This window comes from Sinocyclocheilus rhinocerous, unplaced genomic scaffold, assembly GCF_001515625.1.
Source record: "Sinocyclocheilus rhinocerous isolate Xijiao unplaced genomic scaffold, SAMN03320098_v1.1 scaffold226, whole genome shotgun sequence".
Taxonomy (NCBI): Eukaryota; Metazoa; Chordata; class Actinopteri; order Cypriniformes; family Cyprinidae; genus Sinocyclocheilus; species Sinocyclocheilus rhinocerous.
In genome coordinates, this window is record NW_015631726.1 from 480,600 (window position 1) to 505,402 (window position 24,803).

General features: G+C 36.7%; 1 protein-coding gene across 4 annotated transcripts in view; it reads left to right on the top strand.

Moving 5' to 3' along the window:
* Nucleotides 1-24,803, top strand: part of map2 (microtubule-associated protein 2) — a 111,852-nt gene that overhangs the window by 55,128 nt on the left and 31,921 nt on the right. For all 4 annotated transcript variants that reach the window (XM_016554739.1, XM_016554737.1, XM_016554740.1 and 1 more), the window contains 2 exons: nt 3,262-3,351; nt 15,517-15,763. In XM_016554739.1, the coding sequence (XP_016410225.1) occupies nt 15,550-15,763 (214 nt within the window). In that variant the 5' untranslated portion in view covers nt 3,262-3,351; nt 15,517-15,549. The remainder of the gene's footprint in view (nt 1-3,261; nt 3,352-15,516; nt 15,764-24,803) is intronic.

Sequence of the window (24,803 nt, forward strand, 5' to 3'; positions counted from 1 at the left end):
TCATCATCATCCAGTCTGTCTGGAATGACATGAAGAAACAGAACAAACTGAGACAGACTAAATTCAGAAGAACTGTGGCAATGTCTCCAAAATGCTTCAAGAAACCTACCTGCGAAGGTACAGTGCTGTTAAAAGTTTTAGGCACTTGTGTAAAAATGCTGTAAAATGAGGATGCTGTCAAAAATAATGTCATAAATAGATTTTCTTTATCACTTAACTTCTATTAACTAAATTAAATCAACATTTGGTGTGACCATCCTTTGCATTTAAAGCAGCTTTTGCCCTAGGTGCACTTGTGCATAGTTTTTCAGGTAGCTTTGCAGGTAGGTTTCTTGAAGCATCTTGTAGATATTGCCATAGTTATTCTGGATTGAGTCTGTCTTAGTTTGTTCTGTTTCTTCATGTCATTAAAAATCTTTAATTAAAAAAAATCAATAATTAAAACATTTAAATTAAATAAAAAATAGATATAATAATACAAAATACATTACATTTTTTAAATGTAGCCACCATTACAGTGTTGTATAAAGTATGCACACACTCATATATACATGCACACATGCATACATTATATATTTTTGTCATTTATTTAATATTACTTATTTAACACACACACACACACACACACACACACATTATATTTAATGTTTTTAATGTAAAAAATATATATGTATATAAATAATATACATAAAAAATGCAAAAAAAATACTTTCTCAGTTTAGTTGCCATTACAGTGTGGAACAAAGTACTTTTTTTGTTATGTACTCATGTTTTCAGTTTGTATGCATGACCGTTGTTTACTTGTGTGTGTTGGTGTGTGTTAGGGATGCATTAAATCCCATCTGCTGCAGCAGTATGTCAGTTTGCTGGTTCTGGGACCCGTGTGGGGCTCTCTGTGCCTGCGAGGGTGAAATTACTCTGTCTCATTGGAGTTCTCAGTGTGAACATGCCATGAACGGCACTCATGCTCATGCAGTGTGAGTCACTGTGTGGAGCGTCTGCATATTATCTGGTGGCAGAGAGGAAAACGCGGCATTTTCCACCTCATATCCCCTGAAGCGCAAGCAGAAAGTCAGAACTTTGTTGCTCTGACCCACCAGAACAGGATACATACTGTAGATAGATGGATAAATAGGGGTACATTTAGACCTGCTATTTGTATTATTTTGCTAAGTTATTGAACATTTTTACATGCATTTCCCAGCATTAATATTATTTAACACTAAATCAAATTAATAACATTGTTAAATGCAATCTTTAGGAAATCTCAAAATAAATAATCTTTTTTTTTTTTATATCATACATTATAATGTTGTGATGCCTAAATTCACTTGTTGCATTTTAAATGGTTGATTTTTAGTGTTTTTATTTCAAAACAGCATACAATTTTAAAAGAATAGTTCACCTAAAAATGAAAATTTGCTGAGACTGTACTCACCCTCAGGCCATCCAAGTTGTAGATGGGTTTATTTCTTCATCGGGACAGATTTGGAGAAATTTAGCATTACGTCACTTGCTCACCAATGGATCGTCTGCAATGAATGGGTGCCGTATGAGAGTCCAAACAGCTGATAAAAACATCACGTCTCCAGTCCATCAATTAATGTCTTGTGAAGTGAAAATATCTGTGTTTTTAAGAAATAAATCCATTATTACAGTGTTTCAACTTAAAATGGTCACTTTTAAACTTAAAACGGCCTAAAAAAGTCTATGCATAATTCCAAAAAACGTATCCTTCATCCATCCATGCAACCTTAGACTGATGCCATCATTGCACCACTACAGTGCTGTTTTATAGGGTAAATGGACACCAGTACACTGGTTAGTATATCCATCTTTTCTCTTCAAGCTTTTCTAGGCTTTCTATCACTCACACAAACAGTCTCAAAAACCAATGGGAATATGGAGTTGTACAGGTTTATCTGGAACCAAAGCTGCAGTCATAAGTACATTATGCTCCATAATAAAGACGTGTTGAAGCAGCTGTGAATGGAGTTAAGCAGAGGTGACTGTTGTGTCAGAGCCGCTGTCAAACGCTGATAACTGGAGCTCTTTATTTAGTTCAAGCCTGTGGAGATGTTCTCTTGTGCCTCCATCAGAGACTTGTGTATGCCCACGAATGGCATACAGAATGATGCACTGAAAATCTATGTCAGGCTTTCTTTATGGCCATAGAGTGTGTGAAGGAGATAAATGCTGTTTCAAAACCTATGGAACCGTGTATGTTCTATAAAGGCAATTTTTTTACCAAGGCATCATATTAAATCAAAAGTTCTGTCATGAAACTCTAGATGGCGCAGACCAATTTGTCTAACTCAATCTGACATAATGACATGATTATCATATGGCGCAGCTGATTGGTTCTTTTTGTATCAGCAGCCAATAAGCTTGCTGCTCAACATTCAAATACTTGGCTAGTGCTTGCTGGAGCAGTTGCAGTGCGCTTCAGAAACCCTCCACCTTCCCCAGCTCCACCTGTATAGATTTGCTGCAGGGTAATTCATGTATCCTATACTGTATATGGGGGTTATGTTACATGCTCACAGCAGCATGTTGTGGGTGTATTGGCAGTAGAAAGTCTCGGTACTTGCTCTGCCGCAGCAGCATAGCAGATCTGTTCCACCAAGACCAAACACATTAACATTGTCATGTACATTATCATGCTAAACCATCAGAGAGTTGTCATGATATAAATTTAAATGTGACTGGTTTTGAATATTAGGTAAAATAACAGATATTGGGTTAAATAATTTTTTTTTATTTGTATTAACTATTAGTTTGAGTTTTATAAAGCAGTACATTTTCAACACCGATAATAAGAAAGGTTTCTTAAGCAGAAAATTAGCATGGAAGGATCATGTGACAATGAAAACTGGAGCTGAAAATTCAAGCATGATAAGCATTCATTTTAAAATAGCATGCCTATGATGGACATACTGGCTGTGTATAGGCAAAGCAAGAGAATTATGGTTTTTGTATTCTATAGGTGTACCATTCAACACTAATGTGTGTGCTGTAATGAAGGCCTGTCTCTGTGGTTTGTCCAGGTGTGTGTGTGTCATACATAGTTCAATGCTGATTGCCGAGGTTGTGATCTCAATAAAGAGCTAATGAGCTCATTCTGTGTGTTAGTAACACATACTCCCATGTGTTCTTCCTCGCACATTTATACAGACAGTTTCTTCATCAGTAACAGCTTTAATTATTATGTATATATTTGGAAGCTAACAGAAGTGTTTCTTTGATCTGATCTGTTTGCAGGTGCTTGTCCCGCTGAGAGACTCCACAGGGCCCTGAAGCCGCCTCCTAAATACGCCACCAATCGTCACTGGAGTACCACCACCTAGACAGGTACCAGCCAATCCCTGCAGTACATCTCTAGCATGACCAATCACAACAGACCTTATTACGGCTCCTCTTACATTAACATGTGGCATAAATGCCATATGAACCACCTCTGATCTTTGATTCATCCCAGTTCACCTCTGTTTTAAGCAGTAGGACCAAATTCCCTTTAAGGCAGTCCACTTGATTGTCATCTTGGTAGGGGATTGTAGGCAATATTACCCAAAAGGCATGCATGGTTGCACACAAATAGCCTATCATCCAGGTAACCTTTGCATACTAGTGATTTCAGAAGTACTAATTCTGTTCTTGCATAATGTTTAGGATGCAAACAGCAATGGACACCCTCAGCCATTGCACTCCACCTCCACATTTTGGTGAAGTGATTCCACAGAGGTGATAGCAGTCGATAATGTGGTGAAATCTGCACCAGTGTGGCCACAAAGGGGGTGCTCATGAGGACCCTTCATAATCATAAAATGACAAATGTGACTTATGGACATCACAGAAATGTTTAAGTGAAAGTCATAAGATTGCAAGTCCATATAAATGGGCCATTTTGGATAGGGCCCTATAAGTCAGGGTGTACAGGATTTTATCAGTCCACTGGGAAACAGTCTCGTGTTTATAAATTCCCAGGCTGCTACAGTGTTGTATCTGATTTCAGATTATTTTGTTCTTAAATGTCATGTAAAAGAAAACAAAGTGTGATTGGTAGCTTTACATGTTTCTCAGACGGCTTTATCCTGTCTGATGTCTATTTTACACTGCACTAATTCTGTGTTTGTTGGATCAGTGTGAACCAGCCCTGAAAAGCTGATTCTTAAAAAAAAAAAAAAAAATCTGGGTTACAGTGAGACACTTACAATGGAAGTGAACTATTTCAGTGTTCTTTTTGGTATTATTTATATACTATAATATATATATACAGTATATATAAAATAAATATATATATATATATAATATATATATATATTTATATATTTTATTATATATTTTATTCAAGTTTTTTGTTTTCATTGAACAAAAGCGATATTTAATAGTTTTAGCTTGTTAATAATAACAGCATAGCCACAAGACATAAACAGCATGAATATAAACATATTAACCTTTTTCTTGTAAAGCTATATCCAATTTTACAACTTCATTGCCATGACCGTTGCCAACCTCAAAAACCCTAAAACCACTGTAAAAAATTATAAAGCTTCAAATTTGTGATTTTAAATCCTCTGAATATGGGCCCTATTCACTGACATTTAATTTCCTCACTGGGCACGAGTTGATTTTAATTTTTTAAAATTTTTTTGTGGTAATCAACATCATGCCACAAATGTTGTCGATTGTACTGAACCTGGAATATTCTTTCAAGCGGCCGGCTGCAATGTGGAGTAGACTATGATTATCAGAAGTCTGGCTTCACGAAACTGCCTCAGATCTCTATCCAAAAACCTTGTAACCCTGAAATGTAATACAGTTTGTGTTGTAGTTACAGTAGCAGATTGAGGTGGAGAGAATGTTTTAAGTCTCAGCACACAGGAGCTGTGAGTGGGTTGAGCGGTAGGCAGAGAGCCCTTCAAGCTGCTGATGAGCATGACGCACACCCGCGAAATACCAAAACAAAAGCCAGTTAATAAGCAGTGCTTTGCTTTTCTCTCTGCTTCTGTTTTCAAGCGAAGCTGCAGCAGAAGAGCTTTTCATTAGCCTTCCTCTCCCTGCTTTTGAATGCACTTTGGGCCCTCTGAGAGATGGAAAAAGGCGAAGGCTCTTCCGATCGGTCTAATGAATGTTTACACGTTCGTGTTGATGGGTAGGACGTGGCTTGGCGGGTCGATGTTTACGTGTGCGGACGCCCACACAGAGACGTGTGAAAGAGATGAGATTCCTGTCATGTTTTTCTCCCTCAGTTGACTAAAACACGTGCAGCTGTTTAATTTTATAGATGTTTGCACATATGTGTCTGAGTATTTACATGTTGAAATGCGCGCATGATCGTTTACAGAATGCATGTGACTAATCTTCTGCAATAAAAAAAAAGATTAGCAAAACGCTAATCTTGTAATATTTTGGATTAAGCCATCAGTTTTTTGATTTTATGAGTCAGCCATGAGTCACACATTAGAGGATATTCCAGCGATTGTATCATGCTGTGTGAATGAAGATTTGAAACTAATTTGGCATCTATACACAACATAATTTAATAACTCTTTCTTCCTTTCTCCGTTTTCGCTAGTGTATAACCCTCACCACCGCACTAGCATCCATATCAAGACCGTAGGCAGTGCAGAGCAGTGTATAGTGTCACGACCACACTTATGCAAGCTTGTTTTTAACAGGTTTCACAGCAGATGTGTAATCTAGCCTGCAGGCTGTAATTGCATGTGTAAGATGCTAAAGCAGTATCATTCGTATCGCAGATTCGAACAATCCCACTGTGAATTTTTAAACTACTCGAGCTCCCGCAGCAAACAATAATAATTTTACATTTTAAAACTAGAGGAAAGCCAGAGGGAAAACAAAATAATAAGACACAGAAAGACACTTGTCACTCTCCTGTGATGAGTCGTATGCAAGTTATAGATGAGTGATGTTACTGTTAGTCAATAAATCCCAAAGGAATGTGCAGGATTCTAATGGAATTATCTTAAAGCATTCAAAGAAGCATAAAGGATCCTTTAAACATCTGCTAATTCTGTACAAAATTCTGTACAAATACACTGGAAATGGGACTTTAAGATTAAAAAGGATTTTAGTTGTTTGGTTATCCCATTAGGATCCTCAAGGTAGACATGAAATGACATTCAGAACCCATTTTAACTTCTGTAATTTGATGTATTTCCAAGTGGGACTAAGGATTACATATGAATATTTAGGACTTAATTTGATCTATAGAGGAGTTTATTGGATTGTGAAAAGTGGGATTTGCTTATCAAAATTTAGCCAGACCAGAATGTAGTTTACAGTGGATTGTGAAGGTCCCAAAACAGTGACAGCAGGTGATACACAAACTTTTGAAATGTTTTGAGTGAAAAAGTTTACTTGAGAGCATCTAGATACAGTTTATCTCGGTTAGACTGTTTGCTATTGTTGATGCAACTTACACTATTTACATTAATCAGCATTAAATTAGTGTGTACTTAATGGCAATATTTAAGAATAGGTGCATTACCTACAACAGTACTCTAAAATAATGCCAAAAATGCTGATAGGCTATTGGTTAATAATTTTTCCCACCTGCATGGTCTATATGACATCAGCCGAAACAAACAAACAAAAAAAAAGTTTCAGAAATGGAGTTTGTGTTCAATACACATTTTTTTCTTTGCACAATGAAGTGCAGGATGAATCAGACCAAAAATTGATGATTTACTATATAGTCTTGAGAAAAGATACAGATGCCAATCTTCCAAAAACCTGGTCCTAAAAGACACTGACACTGTGGGTAAGCCTTCTCCACACAGTGTAGAAACACGAGAAATGTTTGACAGGATATTGAATGTCCAGTTTGGTAGATTGAACTTCTCACAGATACTGTGACAGTCTTGAGTAAATAATTCAAGAGGAAACGGTACTTCAGCTGTGTTTCAATGGAACATGATGTATCACTCTTTATGCTGCCCGCTCCTCTTTGGATGACAGGCAGCCTCTTTATATAAATAAAACCCACAGGTTTATGTTCACCTCTTCCTGTAGCAAATAAAAAGACCCATAAAAACCTGTATCAGTGTCCACGTTTTGCAACACTGTGCAGTAACACCCGAGGACAGTTCTCAGTCCACATCTAACATAGTCCAGTTGCTGTTCTGTCTCCCTTTTGGAGTGTGTATGTGTGATCTGAGAGCTCTGCAATGCAGCTGCAGTGGAGTGAGCTAGGTATCCATATGGAGAGAGGAAGAGTGGGGGGAGGAATGAAGGATAATACCTATTTAACCTGCAGTTAGCAGCAACTGCCAGCATACTCTTGATGTAGATTACTTTGATACATGTAGATTCTTTAGTGCTTGTCTTGGCAAGCTGAGTGTTTTTAACCACTTGATTTGGAATTTGGCACAAACCCATGCATTAACAGCGATGCATGTGATCTGGCTGACAGTTCTGACTTTTAAGGTCCAACAGTACTGCACTGACATCACCCTGCAAAGGTATACCTTTGTACCTCATCTACTTCTAAAGGATGCATATTAATACCTTCAAGGGACAGTTCACTCAAAAATTAAAATTTTGTCATCATTTGTTCACCATCACTTTCTTTTACATACAGTGTGTTCATTGTTGTTTTTGACCCCATTGACTTTAATTATATTGACAAATGCAGTAATTTCTTCTGTTCCACAGATGAAAAAAAAGCCATACAGAATTGAAATGACATGATGGTGAATAAATGATGCCAGAATGTTTATTTTCGGGTAAACAATCCTTTTAGGAGTACATATTAGTACCATTTAAGGGTACTGTCCTGTCCCAGTGACAAATATTGCACCCCTGAAGTTTTTTTTTCTTCAAGTTTGTTGTTCTCAATTTGTCCATTTGAATCACTTTTAAACATTTTGTCAGCTGCAAAATGGAGGTTTGCGGTGATACAAGAACAATTTTGAGTTTTCCAACAAACCTTTAAATGAACAGTTCTTAAAAAAGAAAATTTTTGATTCTTAATTCTGGAATGTACTATACAACTTTTAAAATCAAAAATATTTTAAAACACTAGGCATCATACACGATTTTGTAAATGGTTGCAGAGAAAGTTGGCCAACATACACTAAATGAATGAGGATCACACATAAACAGACTTTTCAAATCATGCTGAAAACAACTTCCGTGTGACTCATTGGTAGGAGACACATGACAAATGAAAACAATGTGTGTTCTAAAATCAGCTCAAAGTATCAAGCCTGATTGATATCCTCTAACTTATTAAAATCAAAGTCTGAATCACTTTGTGATTTTCTGTGAATTGTGAATGGTCCAAAATCTACAGACTGGCTCTGACTAGTGTCAAATCTTTGCATAAGTCATGAAGTGTATTCACTCCTTGTGTATTCAATCCTTCTTGATTTAAGAATTGTTTGATATTTTGGCTGGAAACAAGACAAAAGATCTAAGTAAGAAAAGCATTTTTTGCAGTGTTCCAGGTTTTACAGAACATTCTTATAATCTGAAGAATTCTTTTTATTATTATAGAAGAACTTTTTATGCAATGGAAAGGTTCCATGGATGTTAAAATTCTCCATGGAACCACCAACACCAGGAAAGAACCTTTATTTTTAAGAATGTCGGAATTAGTGAATGCACCCTATGTGCATTTCCATATTGATTTCATGCATTTCCATATGAATTCTACTGCATATTTTGCTTGCATATTTGTTATGTGCTTGAATAGCTTTGACATGGTGTACAAAAGGGTTTAAACAAGGGTTTAAGTGAGGATTTCTACTGTCGTGTGGGTTCGGATTTAATGTTCATCCAGACGCAATTGCTTTTTTCGTTTATTCAAATAGTGTTTACTGTCAGTACAAGCCACATTCCAAGGATTAATCCCAGCCGCGGTGGTGCGCCTATTCAAATTTGGGATCTATCACAAGTTATTTTGAACTTTCGGAATAGAAAAGTTAAAGTCTTGAATGTCAGTGCAAATGTTCATCTTCTTCTGGGGCAATTTAATGCCATCCCCAGTAGGGAGTTCTGACAGCATGAACAAAAGTCCTACCAAAACAGTTCGGGGCTTTGACTTCACAGCTTCACAGACACCCCTAAAGGTTGCAGGGTTTGGATAGGGTGCTCATATCACACTGTCTGCTCAGGGACGTGTGAGTGCCAGGGGCGTAGATGTCTGCCAACTGGCTCTGGTTCACCCAGGGAGAGTTTGAGATTTTTTTCCTGCTTCCCTTTCTGGGAAAAAAGAAGGTCAGAGCTGTCACTTCCATCTGGGTTGAAAGAAATGGCTCGTCCGACTGCCATCCTCTCTCAGCCAATTAGAGCGTGCTCCTAAGCGCCACACTTCATCCACCAATCACAGCTGGGTCTGCGTGGGGGGCATGGGGTTCAATTTTGGCATGGCACCAGCTACAGGCGGATTATAAGCTACAAGTTGGGCTTCTCTTTATTTACTGTGACAACTGCATCAGCGGATGATATGAATCATCTAGGTTCAAATTTATTAACTGTTTTTCAAGTTTGCTCAAGAGTCAAATTTGACCCCATAGGTACTTGGTACAGTAGTCGATTTAATTTGTACGCAGTTGCTAAAAAGCATTTGTAGACTGGCTCAACAGTCAAAAAGTTAGTCTGAATTCATACTGAAAAGCAAAAAGTGCTTTTAAAGGAAGTGGATGTGAAAATGTAATGTGAAAAGTGCATGTTTTTGATGTCCTCATGTTTTTGTTCTATTTTTAGAAGTAACACTTAGTTTGGGGGTTGTCTGAGGACAGTGTAACAGCTTGTCCTGTTCTTGACTTAATCTCTGTGCTGGGGTCCAGCAGACAGGTTGGTTTCCTGTGGTGCTTATTTCCCAGAATGCACCACAAAGCTCACACCGGGGGATATGTGATGATCAACCCAGTTTCTGCAGAAGTTAACTTCCATGCATTAGCCCGGCCGGCCGAGAACGGAGAAAGTGATGTGGCTGTCTTTTCATAGACGTCCACTTCATCAGCAATCCATCCATCTCTCTTTGCTTGTACAGGAAGTGGCCCTGCAGTGCTGCGACAGCTGAGAGTAAATTCAAATACGCAGAGTCATAAACAGATGCTTGTGATGCTGTTTTCTCTATTCCAGCTCAGTTTTTGTGGATTTATAATGGATTTGTGGAGAATAAACAAATGACATATGGCTTTAGTTTGATCTGAATTGTGGAATCAGATGCAGCTCAATTGTTTGAGTTATGTTAATTTTTGTTAGCTTTGGCAAAATCAGTTTTAACGTAAATCTGTTCAATCGTGGGTATCTTGGAAACGCCCTGGCCAGCTGCTTTTTGTCTAGGCAGTGGTTATAGAAGTATAGCTCCTATCTGTTTGTATGGGGAAAGGCTGAAATCTCTCCAAAACTGTTGGCTAAACATCAAATTGGTAATAAAATCGGACTAAAATATTATGCATTTTGCTTCTAAAGCTGAAATCATTTCAGGTCAGTCCTGCCAATAGAATGCTGCAGTGATGATGTATTTTTGTAAGCCAACCCAGAAGTAGTCATGGTCCCTGGTCCCCTCGACAAAAACCCAACAGAATTTTTCATAAAGTAAGCTCGTTTGTTCATCATGACAGTCTTCACAAATGAACACAAGTTGAATAAAATGTGAGACTACTTTGTGCTTATTTTAACCACAGACCTTTTAGCACTTAAGCAAAAATCTATTAAAAATTTCATTGACTTTATGACGATAGAACAGGAAGTGCTAAAATGTTAACTTTTGGCCTACAAAAATGTTTCTAGAGCCACAAGACAATGGTCCTTGGGCTAAAAGGCAGGGCATTGTTTCTTACTACTTTTCACTTTTCCTCTGCTCTATTTTGTTTCCTAATCTAACTTTATAATAGACCTGGTACTGTATACTGTGAATATTGTTGGCTCTGTGACAGATTGCTTATGCTCATCTATTGGAAGTTGCTTTGGATAAAAACATCTGCTAAATGCATAGATGTAAATGTTTTGCTGCGTTGAAAGGTTTCTCCCATTCATTTTCTACAAGTGGTCCATTTGCTGCTAGTCTTTGGCTCCAGTAAGTCATCACAGTTGTTTGGGGAGCAGTACTCTGGACCTGCCTTCTGCATCTTTGCTGGTAGGTCGGATTTGTTGGCTGGCCTCACGCCTGGTACTTTCACAGTGCCCAGCATACGTTCTCTAGATCAAGATCATCAGAAGCCTGGCGCTCAGACAGGTACTGTGCCCAGTGTACTTCACCTGCTGTCGCTTCAGTGTCTATTCAAACCCCCTCAAGCTTATTGAGTATTACTGCCATTTCCGTCCACCAGAGTGTGCTGTTTTTCAGATAAATATTTCACTGATGCTGGTACTGTAATGTGCTCAGTTTATGCCTTGTTGCAGTGAGATTTACAAAATTGTGTATTTGTGAGTGTGCCAGTGTAGCTAAAGGATTGATGCTGGTCTAAAAGTGACCTTGATCATGTACAGACTGCGAGGTGAGAGAGAAAGAGAGAGTGACATTGAGCTGACCTGTTTACTGTTTTTTTCTATGAGGAGTGCTTTCTCTGAATCCGACATTGCCAAATAAAAAGAGAGTCCTTGTCAGTCTGCAATAAATAACTCAAGTCTCTAAAGAAGAGGTCTTCGGTTGTTGTGAATGTCCTTGTCTTTCTCTGTCACTTTTGGAGACACTTTCACAGATACAGTGATTTGCAGAGACAAAGTCATTTATTTTTAGTGTGATTTGGTGACATGAGATGACATGACCAGCAGTGGTCATTGGGGATATGATGGGGGGGGTGTCCTGTGATGGAAGAAAATTTAGAAATTTTGATTTTATGCAAATGATTTGGTACTACCAATGAGAGTGAAGACAAATAATAGCACATTCATCCATCCATCCATCCATCCATCTTTATGTCTGTCTGTCTGTCATTTCATTCAATAAATCATTTTGGTAATGCTTTACAGTAAGGTTAGTTTTTTTTATCATAAACTAAAAAATAACAATATTTTGATTGCATTTACTAATGTCAATGTTAATTTCTATAAGTACTAATGCATTTCATTTTGTATAAATAACAATACATTTACTAATGCTAATTAAATGAGCTTTAATTTAAAGTAATATTTATTTATTTATTTTCCTAGTGAAGCTTGCCTGTTTAAAAAGTAATCTCCTCAATGCTAGCATGTTGTGGTTGATTGCATGTTGCTATGTGGTTGCTAATCAATTTATTGGCCCAAGTCAAGAGTCCACCCTCCAATTTTTATTTATTTTTTGACTGGTGCCATGTTTTACAGTTTGAGCTGTGTTTTTAAACATTCAGGATTTTCTTTTCATATATTTTCAAACTTTTTGAAATAGTTTTCAACACTTTTGGTGTAGAGTGCCAGTGGGAGTGCTGCATTAGATTGAATTTTTAGTGCTAGGTTTAATGCTTTCCCACGATTCCCCAGTTAATCAAGGTCTCAGCGGGGTTCTTTCATGACTACGGCACCACCGATACCCAGCAAGCTATCAGACTGTAATCACAGTGTATCTGGCCTTCAGCAGATAAGTTTGCTGTGAGACGATTAGAAATTTAGCATATATGACAGTGATGATATGGATGAGTCACTTGTGTCAGTCTTTGGCATTGCCCTTGGCCATTGCAGCTGACTTTACAAGTTCAATTAAGCTAAATGTCTTACATCTGAGAATTAATGTCACTAATCTGCAACATTACCGTACATTCAGAACATCTGTATATCTTAAAGGTGCTGTAAATGCTTTTGTTTTAAATGCAACACATAAGAAGTCCCATTCTAACCAAAAAAGGGCAAAAAGGTCAAAACCATTACAATCAGAAATAGGAAAACAGCTAAAATGTTACATTTAATTTAAAAAAGATTTTATTTGTATTATTTTTGTATTATTTTTATCCTTTATTTTTTATATTTTTATGTGTGTTTATATATATATATATATATATATATATATAATATTTACACATTTTTATATTTTATTTACTATTTTTTTAGGCAAATTCTTGTCACTTAATATGGCTTCAATGTAAGTCTGTGGGTTATTTTGCCCAACTTGTGGTCTACTTAGTAATATCACACCCCTCCTCATCAAACCAAATAATTTTATGTAATTTTACATGCTGAAATGCAATACTTAGTATTTGGTGATTTGGCCAAATCCCTATGTAACCCTATATATGAGCAAAGTGATGCTTGCCTTAGCTACATCAGTAAATTAAAGTAACATAATACCTAATTTTGGATTACATAGCCTTTTCCTTCCACCAGGAATCATAGGGTTTTGCTTAGGAGTTACTCTGTGCAATCAGGCAGAAACTTTTCCTATAATCAACCAGTTGCAATAATCCTAAAGGCCTCGAGAAAGACCCTTAGTAACACCGAGTGAGGGATTGAGATTGAAAGGGAGCGAGAGGGAAGGAAGGCGTCCTCCCTCGAGGAGTTACTGTCAGTCAGAGAGAAGGAATGAGTCGTGGCTGATCAAAGCCTCCATTAGCAGCACAGACACCAGCACACACTCAACATCCCCACTGAGCAATTAAGGTATCATGAACATCTCTGGTGGCCCAAAGTCATCTGAAAATCCACTTCAGGGCGAAACTGAGAGAGAGAGAGAGTGGGCGAGAGATAGAGGGCAGAGTTCTGACACGAACGGATACTACAAATTAAGATTTACAAGCTACTGCTGTACTTTAAAACTTCAGCTTTAATTGCTGGCACACTGCAATGCCTGTCTCGCCCTCTTTTTATCATTCTTTCTTTCTTATTTATGAAGGGTAAATGCCCTTGTTGTGGATATATTGTATGCTCATGTACCTTGCATAGCCGACAGGAGACTGTGACATTTGCTATAACCCACCAAATTCAGTGGAAACACATGTTCTGTCAAGTGTATCATCAAAATACAGGCTGCTCTTCCGTCCTTCACCCTCATTTTTCATATATGTTGTGACAGGTGAGGAAGATGTGAAGAAAGTGCATTTCACATTGACACGCTGCTGTCCTTTTTCAAAGAATCTGCTGTCAGAGTGTGTTTTTTCAATGTAGTGCAAATCATATATGGCACCTACCAATGTTGTCTGGTCCTGTTTGCAGCTTAACAATCACCTCTGTAGGAAGGAAGGGACTGACGTGTAAAGTTAATAACCAGTTTTTGTTTTTATGTGTTGTTTAGGGATAGGTTAATTGGAAATGGATTATACCAATATAATGTACTGGCATGGAAAAATTCAAGTGATGGTATAGCAGTCCTGGTTATAAGGAAAACGAATAACAGCATCTCTTTATCATCTTAAAATTGTACTCAGTATTTGATAGGACTGCTCAATTTTGCAATTGTTTACACAATTTTCTTTGTATATTTGTAATGATTTTAAAATAATTTAAAACATTGCTTATACTTAATAATATATATTTTATATAACATTTAATTATAATATTACATTATACAAGTGTTAATAATTTAGTGCTGTCAAACGATTAATCGCGATTAATCGCATCCAAAATAAAAGTTTTTGTTCACATAATATATGTGTGTATACTGTGTGTATTTATTATGTATATATAAATACACACACATGCATGTATATATTTAAGAAAAATATGTTATGTTTATATAATAAATATATTTATATATAATATAAATTATATGACTATAAATATATACATGTAAATATTTCCCAATTCTATACTGTATGTGTGTGCTTTTATATATTCATAATAAATATACACAGTAAACATACATATATTATGTGAACAAAAACATTTATTTTGGATGCGATTAATCATGATTAATCGTTTGACAGCACTAATTATTACATATACTGTTCAAAGGTTTGGGGTTGGTAAGGTTTGGTAAAGCTACATTTTTATGATCAAAATACTGTAAAAACTGTAACATTGTGAAATATTATTACAGATTAAAATAACTGTCTTCTATTTTAATATATTTTAAAATGTAATTTATTCCTGTAATGGCAAAACTGAATTTTCAGCAGCCATTTCTTCAGTCTTCAATGTCACATGATCCTTCAGAAATAATTCTAATATGCTGATTTGGTGCCCAAGAAACATTTCTTATTATTATCAATGTTGAAAACAGTTGTGCTGCCTAATATTTTTGTGGTAACCATGATATGTCTTTTTTTCAGGATTCTTTGATGAAAAGAAAGTTCAAAATAACAGTGTTTATTTTTAAACCAAAACCTTTTGTTACATTACAAATGTTTTTATAAATATACTGTCAATTTTGATCAATTTAATGCTTTCTTTGTTGACTTAAAGTATTAATTTATTTAAAAAAAAATCTTACTATATATAATATGCTAAATAATAAATTCTCTGAATTTAACATGTCATGTGATCAGGTCATAATATACTATAATATTGTCTATCTTTATTGTTCTCTGACACTTTTACATGAGTAGATGATGAATCTTGATCGACTTTAAATATCCAGTGGCATTCTGTTCAGTCAGCGTATTAACATTAAGCATTTTTCTGATCATTCAGGAGTAAGGAGTGACCCCTTCACCTCTGGTTCAGATGGCAGACGGTCGGCAGCCCGAGGACAGCGGCCCCCAGTGGTCATCTCCGGGAGCCCAGGGCTCATCCTCCCCAGGTGGGCATGGAGAGAACGGCTTCTCTTCTACCTACAGGACTTGCCAGCCTGGCAGTGCCCACGCTGGTTCTGCCGCCTCCTACGCCAAAGAGAACGGCTTCAACGGAGACCTCACCTCTGGACACGCTGTGACTGCTGGTGAGAAGCAGAAAATGCCTTTCACATGAGCTTCTGTCCACAGGAAACCCTATGACTAATAATTGCTAGATGATTAGCTTTTGACTTCAGAATTTTTACACAGCAATTGAAGTGAAAGTTGTTAAGGATTTCCTTTCCAAGTTGTCATATGATAGAGGTCAAATAGTCTCGTCTAGGCAGACGTGTGACTTGCGGCGTAGCGTCTGGTCCTTATTGCTGTTATTTCTGGCCAAGAATTGCCCAGTTAGACAGGAAGAGGCTGCAAGACTGTGAGTGTATGTATATATATCTGAGTTTGTATATATATATATATATATATATATTAGTGCTGTCAAATGATTAATCGCGATTAATCGCATCCAAAATAAAAGTTTTTGTTTACATAATATATGTGTGTGTACTGTGTATATTTATTATGTGTATATATATGTAAGGGAAACAGGTCAAAGGGAATTATTTTTGATTTTATAGGGAATTTGGACAGAATCGCTGTTTTATGGCTGATCAACTGAATAGGCCAGCGATTCACTGAATGGGCCGTACAACATCAACTCTGCATGGATATTAATATCCAAAATATAGTGAAAACACTATTTATTAGCACAATAACAAGATCTAATCTAATCTACACATAAACATACGCACTCATACATTCACACAAGTTGCAGAAAGATGCGTTACTTGTTTAGGGGGTTCCATTGTTGTCATCATTGCAGAAAGGGGTTTCCCGAGGTTGCTGATTGGCTGGAAGTTCAGTAGTCGTTGAAGTGACATCTTGGGAAGCCAATGATTGGGCGTTGGCTGAAGATGCAGAGTTGTGGGCTGGTTGAAGTTTTGAGCCGGTCAGAGTCTCGAGGTGAACTCGGAGACAAAACTGAACTCAGAACACGAAACGAAAAGAAAAGAAACTAAAGTAAAAGAAAGAAAAGGGTAAAGTTTGACGAGACTAGGTGACGTTTCTCCTCATGGTTTTAGAGGAGCTGCTGGCATTCAAGCCAGAGCACGCTGGAACGGCGCTCGAAGAATTCACGGGCAAAAGGCATGGCTAAAAGCATAAATCAAAAAGCAATGACTAAAAAAATGGAGGCAAAAAGCATAATTTGATGGTGTCCTGAGTATTTAAACCGGGCTGTTAGACACATCCCAAATGGTGTCTTGACCAGTTAGACATTGTCTTAGCTTGGGGTGTTGCTATGTTTCTCCTCCCAATATGTTATCTTATCTATGTTATCTTATCAGTCCGAATTTTCCCGCTCTTGCAGAGTATAATTTGGGCATGATTTCTATAACAAGAATATAATACATTTTACAAAGTACTGATTCATAGAAACATTTTAAAGCATGAAAAGTCAAACTCATACATACCCAACATGAATATAATCCTATAAACTGTTCAATAGTTATTCAAAATACATACACAATAAGTGATTAGGACATGATAGTCAAATGTGTGGGTTACATACATGATATAGAGTTATGCATAGAAGTGAAAGTTGCTCATAAGTCCTTTTAGCATCATTTTGGTGCATATATACATGTAAAGGCAGTCTCTCTGCCATTCTGTGAACGTGAGGGTGTGTTCTGTGAGAAACAGAGGTCAAAAGGAGACTAGAAGGAATCTCAGTCTGGTTCTTGTCTCCTAGGTGGGGGGGAAGTCAATCCGAAGAAAGTCTTTAGCTTCATGCTGTGCATCTCTTTGACCATCAATCTTGGTTACTTGCCCTAAATTGGAATAACTCCTTCCTGAGTTGGAACTATCAATAAGTGTTCTTTTGTTTTAATGCTGTGAGCTGCTCAAAACTGCTAGTTGGTGGACTTGCTTCAGACTTGTGGCGCCAGGGTATCGTGGACAGATTTATGACGTTGTCTTGTTATCCTGGGCCTCTTTGTGGAATTTGACTTTTTGGGTTGTTCAGCACCAATCTGATTGAATCTTAATTTGTCTGATTCGCTCTGATACCCTACATATAATTACACACACATGCATGTATATATTTAAGAAAAAAAAAAAAAATAACTACAATAATAGACCAGCATGGAGAAAAAAATAATATCATGTGAGTCTTTTTGAGTGGATAATCAGATTGAAACTGTTGATTACAGCTTTGATTTTTTGTGCAATGTGCACAGATCAGACAGACAGTGTGTCCACTGGGTATGCCATCTGAGGCTGGAACTAGAGGTCAAGATCAAAAGCAAAAAAAAATTGTATCCCATTATTTTAAATTATTATTAAAAATTATTATAATACATTTATTTTATTTTTTTTGCATGAGTGAGGGCGTAATATGTTTACAAACTTGCTGGAGTCTCAACATGACTGAAATGTTATAATAGATGTAATAGTTATAATAGATACTGTAGTTCAGAGCAGCCAAACTACATATTATCCACAGATGGTTTATCTTAATATTTCGTAAAAAATAACATAAGCTCCCTGCGTTCCATCGTGCATGACAGCTATTAATGTAAAGTGAAAGGAAAGACATAATTAGCCAAGAGTGAACAATTATGTCTGGTTTTTCCCATTGCAATGATAGACTAGGGTTAATAACAGTGTGTTGCAATTTTAAAAGTCATGGTGTCATACACTTGCACTTATATCTCCAAAGCAGTTTAATCTTGTTTTTGGAGACCAGAGAGTATAGACGACTCTGGCATGAGGAAGTAAGTTAGGCCAGAGCTTTTCTGTCTGGGTATTTGTGAGGCCTCAGGGGTGTACGAGGAAGAAAATGAGGTGGCGCTTCTCTCATGTCAGCACAAAAAATGTAAAAGGAAAGATTGCAGGGATGCTGAACAAAGGTCTGGCAGAGTAAATTGCAGGGGAGCAGCTGCCATGGCAACCCTCTGATAGTGAGAGCTGCTGCTGTGAACCTGCGCGGGGGGAGGGAGTGCTGCTGTTAATTACCCCTCTAATGATGGATCATAAATGCCTATTACACACACACACACAAACAATACCGGTGTTGCTGTACATTTGTAAGGGTACATGTACACACAGGCACAACAACAAGGAATTTTACAAATGTTTCACCCCAAAATCAATGTTCCAAAAATTTCCAAAAAGTTTTTTTTCTCTAAAGAAATCAATACTTTTATTCAACAAGTATATATTAAATTAATCAAAAGTAATAGTAAAGACATTTGTAAATTTACAAAAGATTTCTATTTCAATTAAATCATGTTCTTTTGAAATTTCTATTAATCAAAGAATGCTGAAAAAACAAACATAGTAAGCAGCACAACTATTTTCAACATTTATAATAGTAAGAAATGTTTCTTGAGCAAAAAAAAATCAGCATTTTATAATGATTTCTGAAGGATCATTTTACACTGAAGACTGGAGTAATGGCTGCTGAAAATTCAGCTTTGTCATCATAGGAATACATTATATATTAAAACAGAAAACTGTCATTTTTAATTGTAATAGTATTTCACAATATTACTTTTTATTTTTTGATCAAATGAATCTAGCCTTGGTGAGCATAACAGATTTCTTTCAATAACATTGAAAAACCTTGCCAGCTATAAACTTTTGAATGGTAGTGCATGCATAACATTCTTATGTTATGAATATTAAGATGAATTAGCTTTGTCCTGTATAATTAATCGCACAGATTTTACCCCAAAAGCACGTTAATGTTTTTCATACTACAGTAGGCTGCTGACAACTCTTAATTCTAATGAAATTAATGCAGTTTTAATGCTTAAATATATTCTTTATAGTGTTAATACAATTATAGGCCTATCCATATGACCTTCTGTCATATGGATTGCGCTGATGTTAGAATTCGCATAGGGTGGGAGGGGTTGTGCAGAGGCATTCTGGGAGTCCAGTCAGGGCTAGAACAGACACATCAGCAGAAATGTTGATGTTAAAATTTGTAGATGAAGAGTTAGATGGACATATGAAGAGACAGATGCATCGTTCTTGTTTTTGTTTTTAGGAATAATGGCATCTATTGTACTTTATCCTTGTCACCTGACCATGACTGGGTGGGTCAAGTTTCTGATAATCAAACAGGTGCCATTTACTGTGCAATTTGGATTCATTTGTCTGTGTGATGTAAAAAGTTGCAGAGCGAGTCATTTTCATAACTTAGTTTTACTAACGGCTCTTTTCTGAGTTATGAAAGTTACAGTGTTTTCATAGTACATCAAGTTATTTCATCTTAAAAGATCAAGGAGAATGTGATTCCTTAGGACTTAAAACAACCTGCACAGCCTTTTTCTGAAGAATTTGTCTGGACATGATCAGGATCCCGTTGGAAATCTCCCATATTTTAAGAATATTGTTAGAAATCCATTTATTTTATATTCACAGCATCCATTTTTTCCAGATACTGCTCCCATCATGTACAGTTTACTCTTACTCACCGCTGATAGTTAAGTATACAGTAGGCAACGTATCATATGTTTTTCTTAGCAGTTTTATGTGTTTATAAAATCCCTGTGCTTTCCAGTAATCTCTGTCCTCTGTATAAATCATCACAGTTCCCTTGCCACCTCCATAAATACTTAATACAACGTAAAGCTGGGCAGAAAGCATCACCGCACCGATCCCTGACAGTGAGTGATTGAAATGGACTTCCCAACTCTAATGCTAAAGATCCTTCAGCCAGGGTTGTGTGTTAACATCGCTCATGCGTTTCTCATTAACAAACCTGCCATTATAAATCACTGTGAGCCAAGAGAACAACTTGTTTCTTTTGCTTGCGTCTATGTGTTTAATTAATGATTCCGGGTTGTGTTTTCATATTTCAGCACAGAGTTCACTATTGACGTGAGCAAAACTGCTCGATTTTAAAGAGTGGGTCTGACTATGTGCCCCTGTGGAGAGAAAGACCTTCCCTGAGAATAGTTTTTCTGCCTCTGTGACTCCGTGACTGTGATGGTGAGATTTTTGAGCCAAGGGGCATTGGCAAGGCCAGCACGCACAAGAGCCCTTCAGACACACAAGAGGCGCTAGACCGAAATACTGACAGCGCAACATATGAAATTGCTTTGCATAAAGAACGGGACACTTGAGAAGCAGAGAGGGAGAGAGATTGCTTGCTGAGGCAGCTGTTGGCTTGAATTATAGGGGCTGGCCTGAAAAGCTTGCTGGCCTGGAATGGTGCACAAGAATGGAGTGAATTACATAAAAACCCTATTTAAGTCTGCTTGTTAGCATAGTAAAAATGTTTTCCAGCATTATTTTATTTTATTTTATTTTATTTTATTTTATTTCGTTTAGTTTAGTTTCGTTGTTTTGTGTATGAAACTTTGACACATAACTAGACATAACATAAACTTGAATTATATCTCGAATCTTGTGGCTTTTTACAGGGATTAATTTATTGTTATGTTTTCATTAATCATTTTATCATCTATTTTTATTTTATTTTATTACATTTATTTTATTGCATTTTATTTTAACTCATTGACCACTTGGTATTGGTAACACCAACATTAAGATTTAATTTGTTAACCAAGCACAAACAATAAACAATACTTTTACTGTATTAATTAACAACTTAAATAATTATTTAAACACTTCTACAGTACGCAAAACATTTTTATAATTTCATTTTGAAAAACCAGGAATCAACAATGAACAGTAGTCTATTTATGCATATCAAAAATGAACCTACAATAGATTATTAATAATCTATAGCTAGTTCATGATACCTGATGCAATAATGAATTGAACCTTATTGAGAAGTGTTGCATTGGAATATTTCATGACCTACAAGCCACGTACAGTATCTGCAGTTTGAGATCCACTGATTTAGAGAAACCATGAGATAGCAGCACAGATGCAGAGAGTCTGTCATACGGCTGTGTGTCACTCACACACCGAGGGCGGCAAAACCCACAACCGAAGCATGCTGGGAGACCATTCAGATTGGGCCCAGGCTGTGTGTTGCTGTGGCAACAGCTCTGCTCTTTGGCGGGGGAGTCCTGGCATGGAGCTTGCTTTTGGCAGGCAGACACGACTAAGAGTGCACAGGGAAGCATTTGCCTCCAGACAACCAGATAACCGGCACTCACTTTTTGGTAAGAGCTTTGATTTTTCCAACGAATTGTTGGTTAGAGGTTCTTTCAAGGTTTAAATGGCATTGCTGCATGAGAATAACTAGCTGTTAGCATATTTGCACTTGTGGAGTAGTACAGATTTTGTGTGTCTATATTGCATGTTTGCTAAAAGTGCCTGCAAATAGATTTGACTTCGATTTCTGCAACGTGTCTAAGGGGAAATATGACTGTCCATGTGAATAACAGATATGTACCATGCAATATTCTTCATGTTTTAGCGTGTTGTTGTGTTTGAGCTACTTTTTTGGGTATTTACTTATTATGTGTGCTGATGTCTCAGGGATGTGAGCTATTGTGTGCTGGAGGCAAACCCATCTGATCAGCAGTCCGAGCACATCTCTTGCAGACGGGTGTGGACAGGCACAAGGGGGGAGAGAGGGGGATGCTGGGTAGACACACCAGCACATCTGTCAGACACAAAGACGCTGATAGACTGGTCAGGTTTGCCCTGAAAGTGAATTTATAGTGACACAGCTACAGCCATGGTGCAAGGCTGAAGTAGGCGGATAAAGAGAGAGGTATACTGAAACATATAGTGTTAAAAAGATGTCAGGCCATATAGTTTCATCTGTTTTGTCAGGGAATGATTATTAGACCAGAGAGAGCTATATATATATATATATATATATAAATGTCTCTGGTCATGCTCATGTTCTCTGCCCTCCTGTTGAGTCATGCAATAATTGTCTGTGGAGATCAGCTTATGTAATTTGTTATTTCAAACTCATCATTACATAGTAAATATTTTTCCAGGAAATTATGCAATTAATTAGATTTTAGCAGCTGTATTTGTAGATGAAAAACACTTGAGTGTAGGAATAGTTTGCTGAAAAATTCTGTCATCATTTATTCACTCTTATGCTGTTCCTACATACAATATTTTTCTACAAAGCATAAAACATTTTGGTAAAATTTTACTGTAAGATCCTATTATTGTTTCCTGTTTATTGCCATGAAGTGCTTTGAAATCTGTATTGTATTAAGCACTATAAAGGTAACTTGACTTGTTTAGTTAACTAACATTAAGAATGAACAATTCATTTGTTGCTGTTTATGGTTACACTTTATTTTAAGGTGTCCTTGTTACAGTGTAATTATACATTTAATTACTGCATAATATTAATTAACTACATGTACTTACTATATGGTTAGGATTAGGGTTTGGCTTAGGGTTACTTGCATGTAATTATGCATAATTAATTGTTATTATAATAGTGAGTACATGTATCATGTGAAACAAGTACACCTTAAAATAAATTGTTACCCTGTTTATTACTCTTTGTTAATGGTAGTTAATAAAATACATCTCTTCATTGTTAGTTATTGTTTGCTCAGGTCCATTAAATAATATTAAGAGATACAATTTGAAATCTACATTAGCTAAGATTAATAAATGCTTTAGAAGTATTTTTTCTATTATTAGTTTGTGTTAACTAATGTAGTTAACTAATTTTAACAAATGGAACCTTATTGCAAAGTGTTTTTAATGTTTAATGACTCATGTAGCTCTTTTTTTTTTTACAATGAAACTTCAGATAAATGAATATCATTACAATGGCCATTTGTAAATAATAAAATAGTCCAATGACTTTTGCACTATAAGTCGTCTGAAGTCATGCAGTGTGTGATTTAACCAAATCAAATTTGTAATTCTTCTGTTCTCGCAGGTCTTAAATCACAGAAGAGAGCTACATTAAAGATTGAGTGTTGGATGATTTATTTATGAAGTTCAACACAATGATTCAGTGATCCACTACTCTATGAAAGAGATTCAGTAAATAATGACTTACATTTTAGTCTGTTCATCACATAAAACTGTTGTATAACATCAGAAGACTTTTAATATAGTCAAAATTTCTTGTCTTGTTCTTTTCATGTTGATTTTGCCTTTTTAAAAAACAGCATCAAGGACTATTTTAAGTGAAAAAAACAACATCACACAGGTTTTGAACGGCATGAGTGTGACTAAATAATGACAGAATTGTCATTTTTGAGTGAATTATTTACTGTGACTCTCTTCTAGAGGAGTCTGACCTCGGGTTGATGGTGTACCACAAACTCGAGTCTGCGTGGTGAACATTACATGTTGATTTTGCCTTTTTAAAAAACAGCATCAAGGACTATTTTAAGTGAAAAAACAACATCACACAGGTTTTGAACGGCATGAGTGTGACTAAATAATGACAGAATTGTCATTTTTGAGTGAATTATTTACTGTGACTCTCTTCTAGAGGAGTCTGACCTCGGGTTGATGGTGTACCACAAACTCGAGTCTGCGTGGTGAACATTATTCTAATGGGATCTGAGCAAAACTCTTTTCCCTTTCTGTGTGTATGTGTGTCTGTGAGTGGGTTGGCGGATGCTGGGGTTGTAAGGTGGGCGGAAATTGTGCCTGAAAAGTGCACAAGAAACAAAAGCGATGTATTGCTGACTCCCATCATGCAGTCTGTTTGCACTGGAGAGAGAGTGGGAGTAGCAAATGGCCCTTAATCACTTCGCATCTCTTCAGAAAGCTTTGACGTAAGCCTCGTTGCCGTGTTTTTCTCTGTCGGTGCTAATGTGTCGGCCTCGTGTCTGAGCACATGTTAGCTGATCGTTGCAGCATCAACTTCAGTTAAATCGAAATGCCTCGCCTTGTGCTTACATGTTAAATGATTAATATTGCAAACACAACAGCGATTCATGGCTGTTTACAACATTATGCTGAGCTTGTCATTGCACTAAATGTGCTTTTGGAACACATTTAAACTCTTACTCCTACACATTTGGTTTGTGGCACTGTCTTTGGCAACCATCAGCTATGGGTGGCCATTGCAACACTATCTAGATCCATCTTGCAGTTAAAATCAGACTGTTGATGCCACTGAAATGTATCTGATGTCTTGTAAGAATGCAGCAAATGTGTTAGTGTCTTGAAGAGCTGAGGGATACTTTTAATAGCGCCGTTTTAAAGCAGAATCTA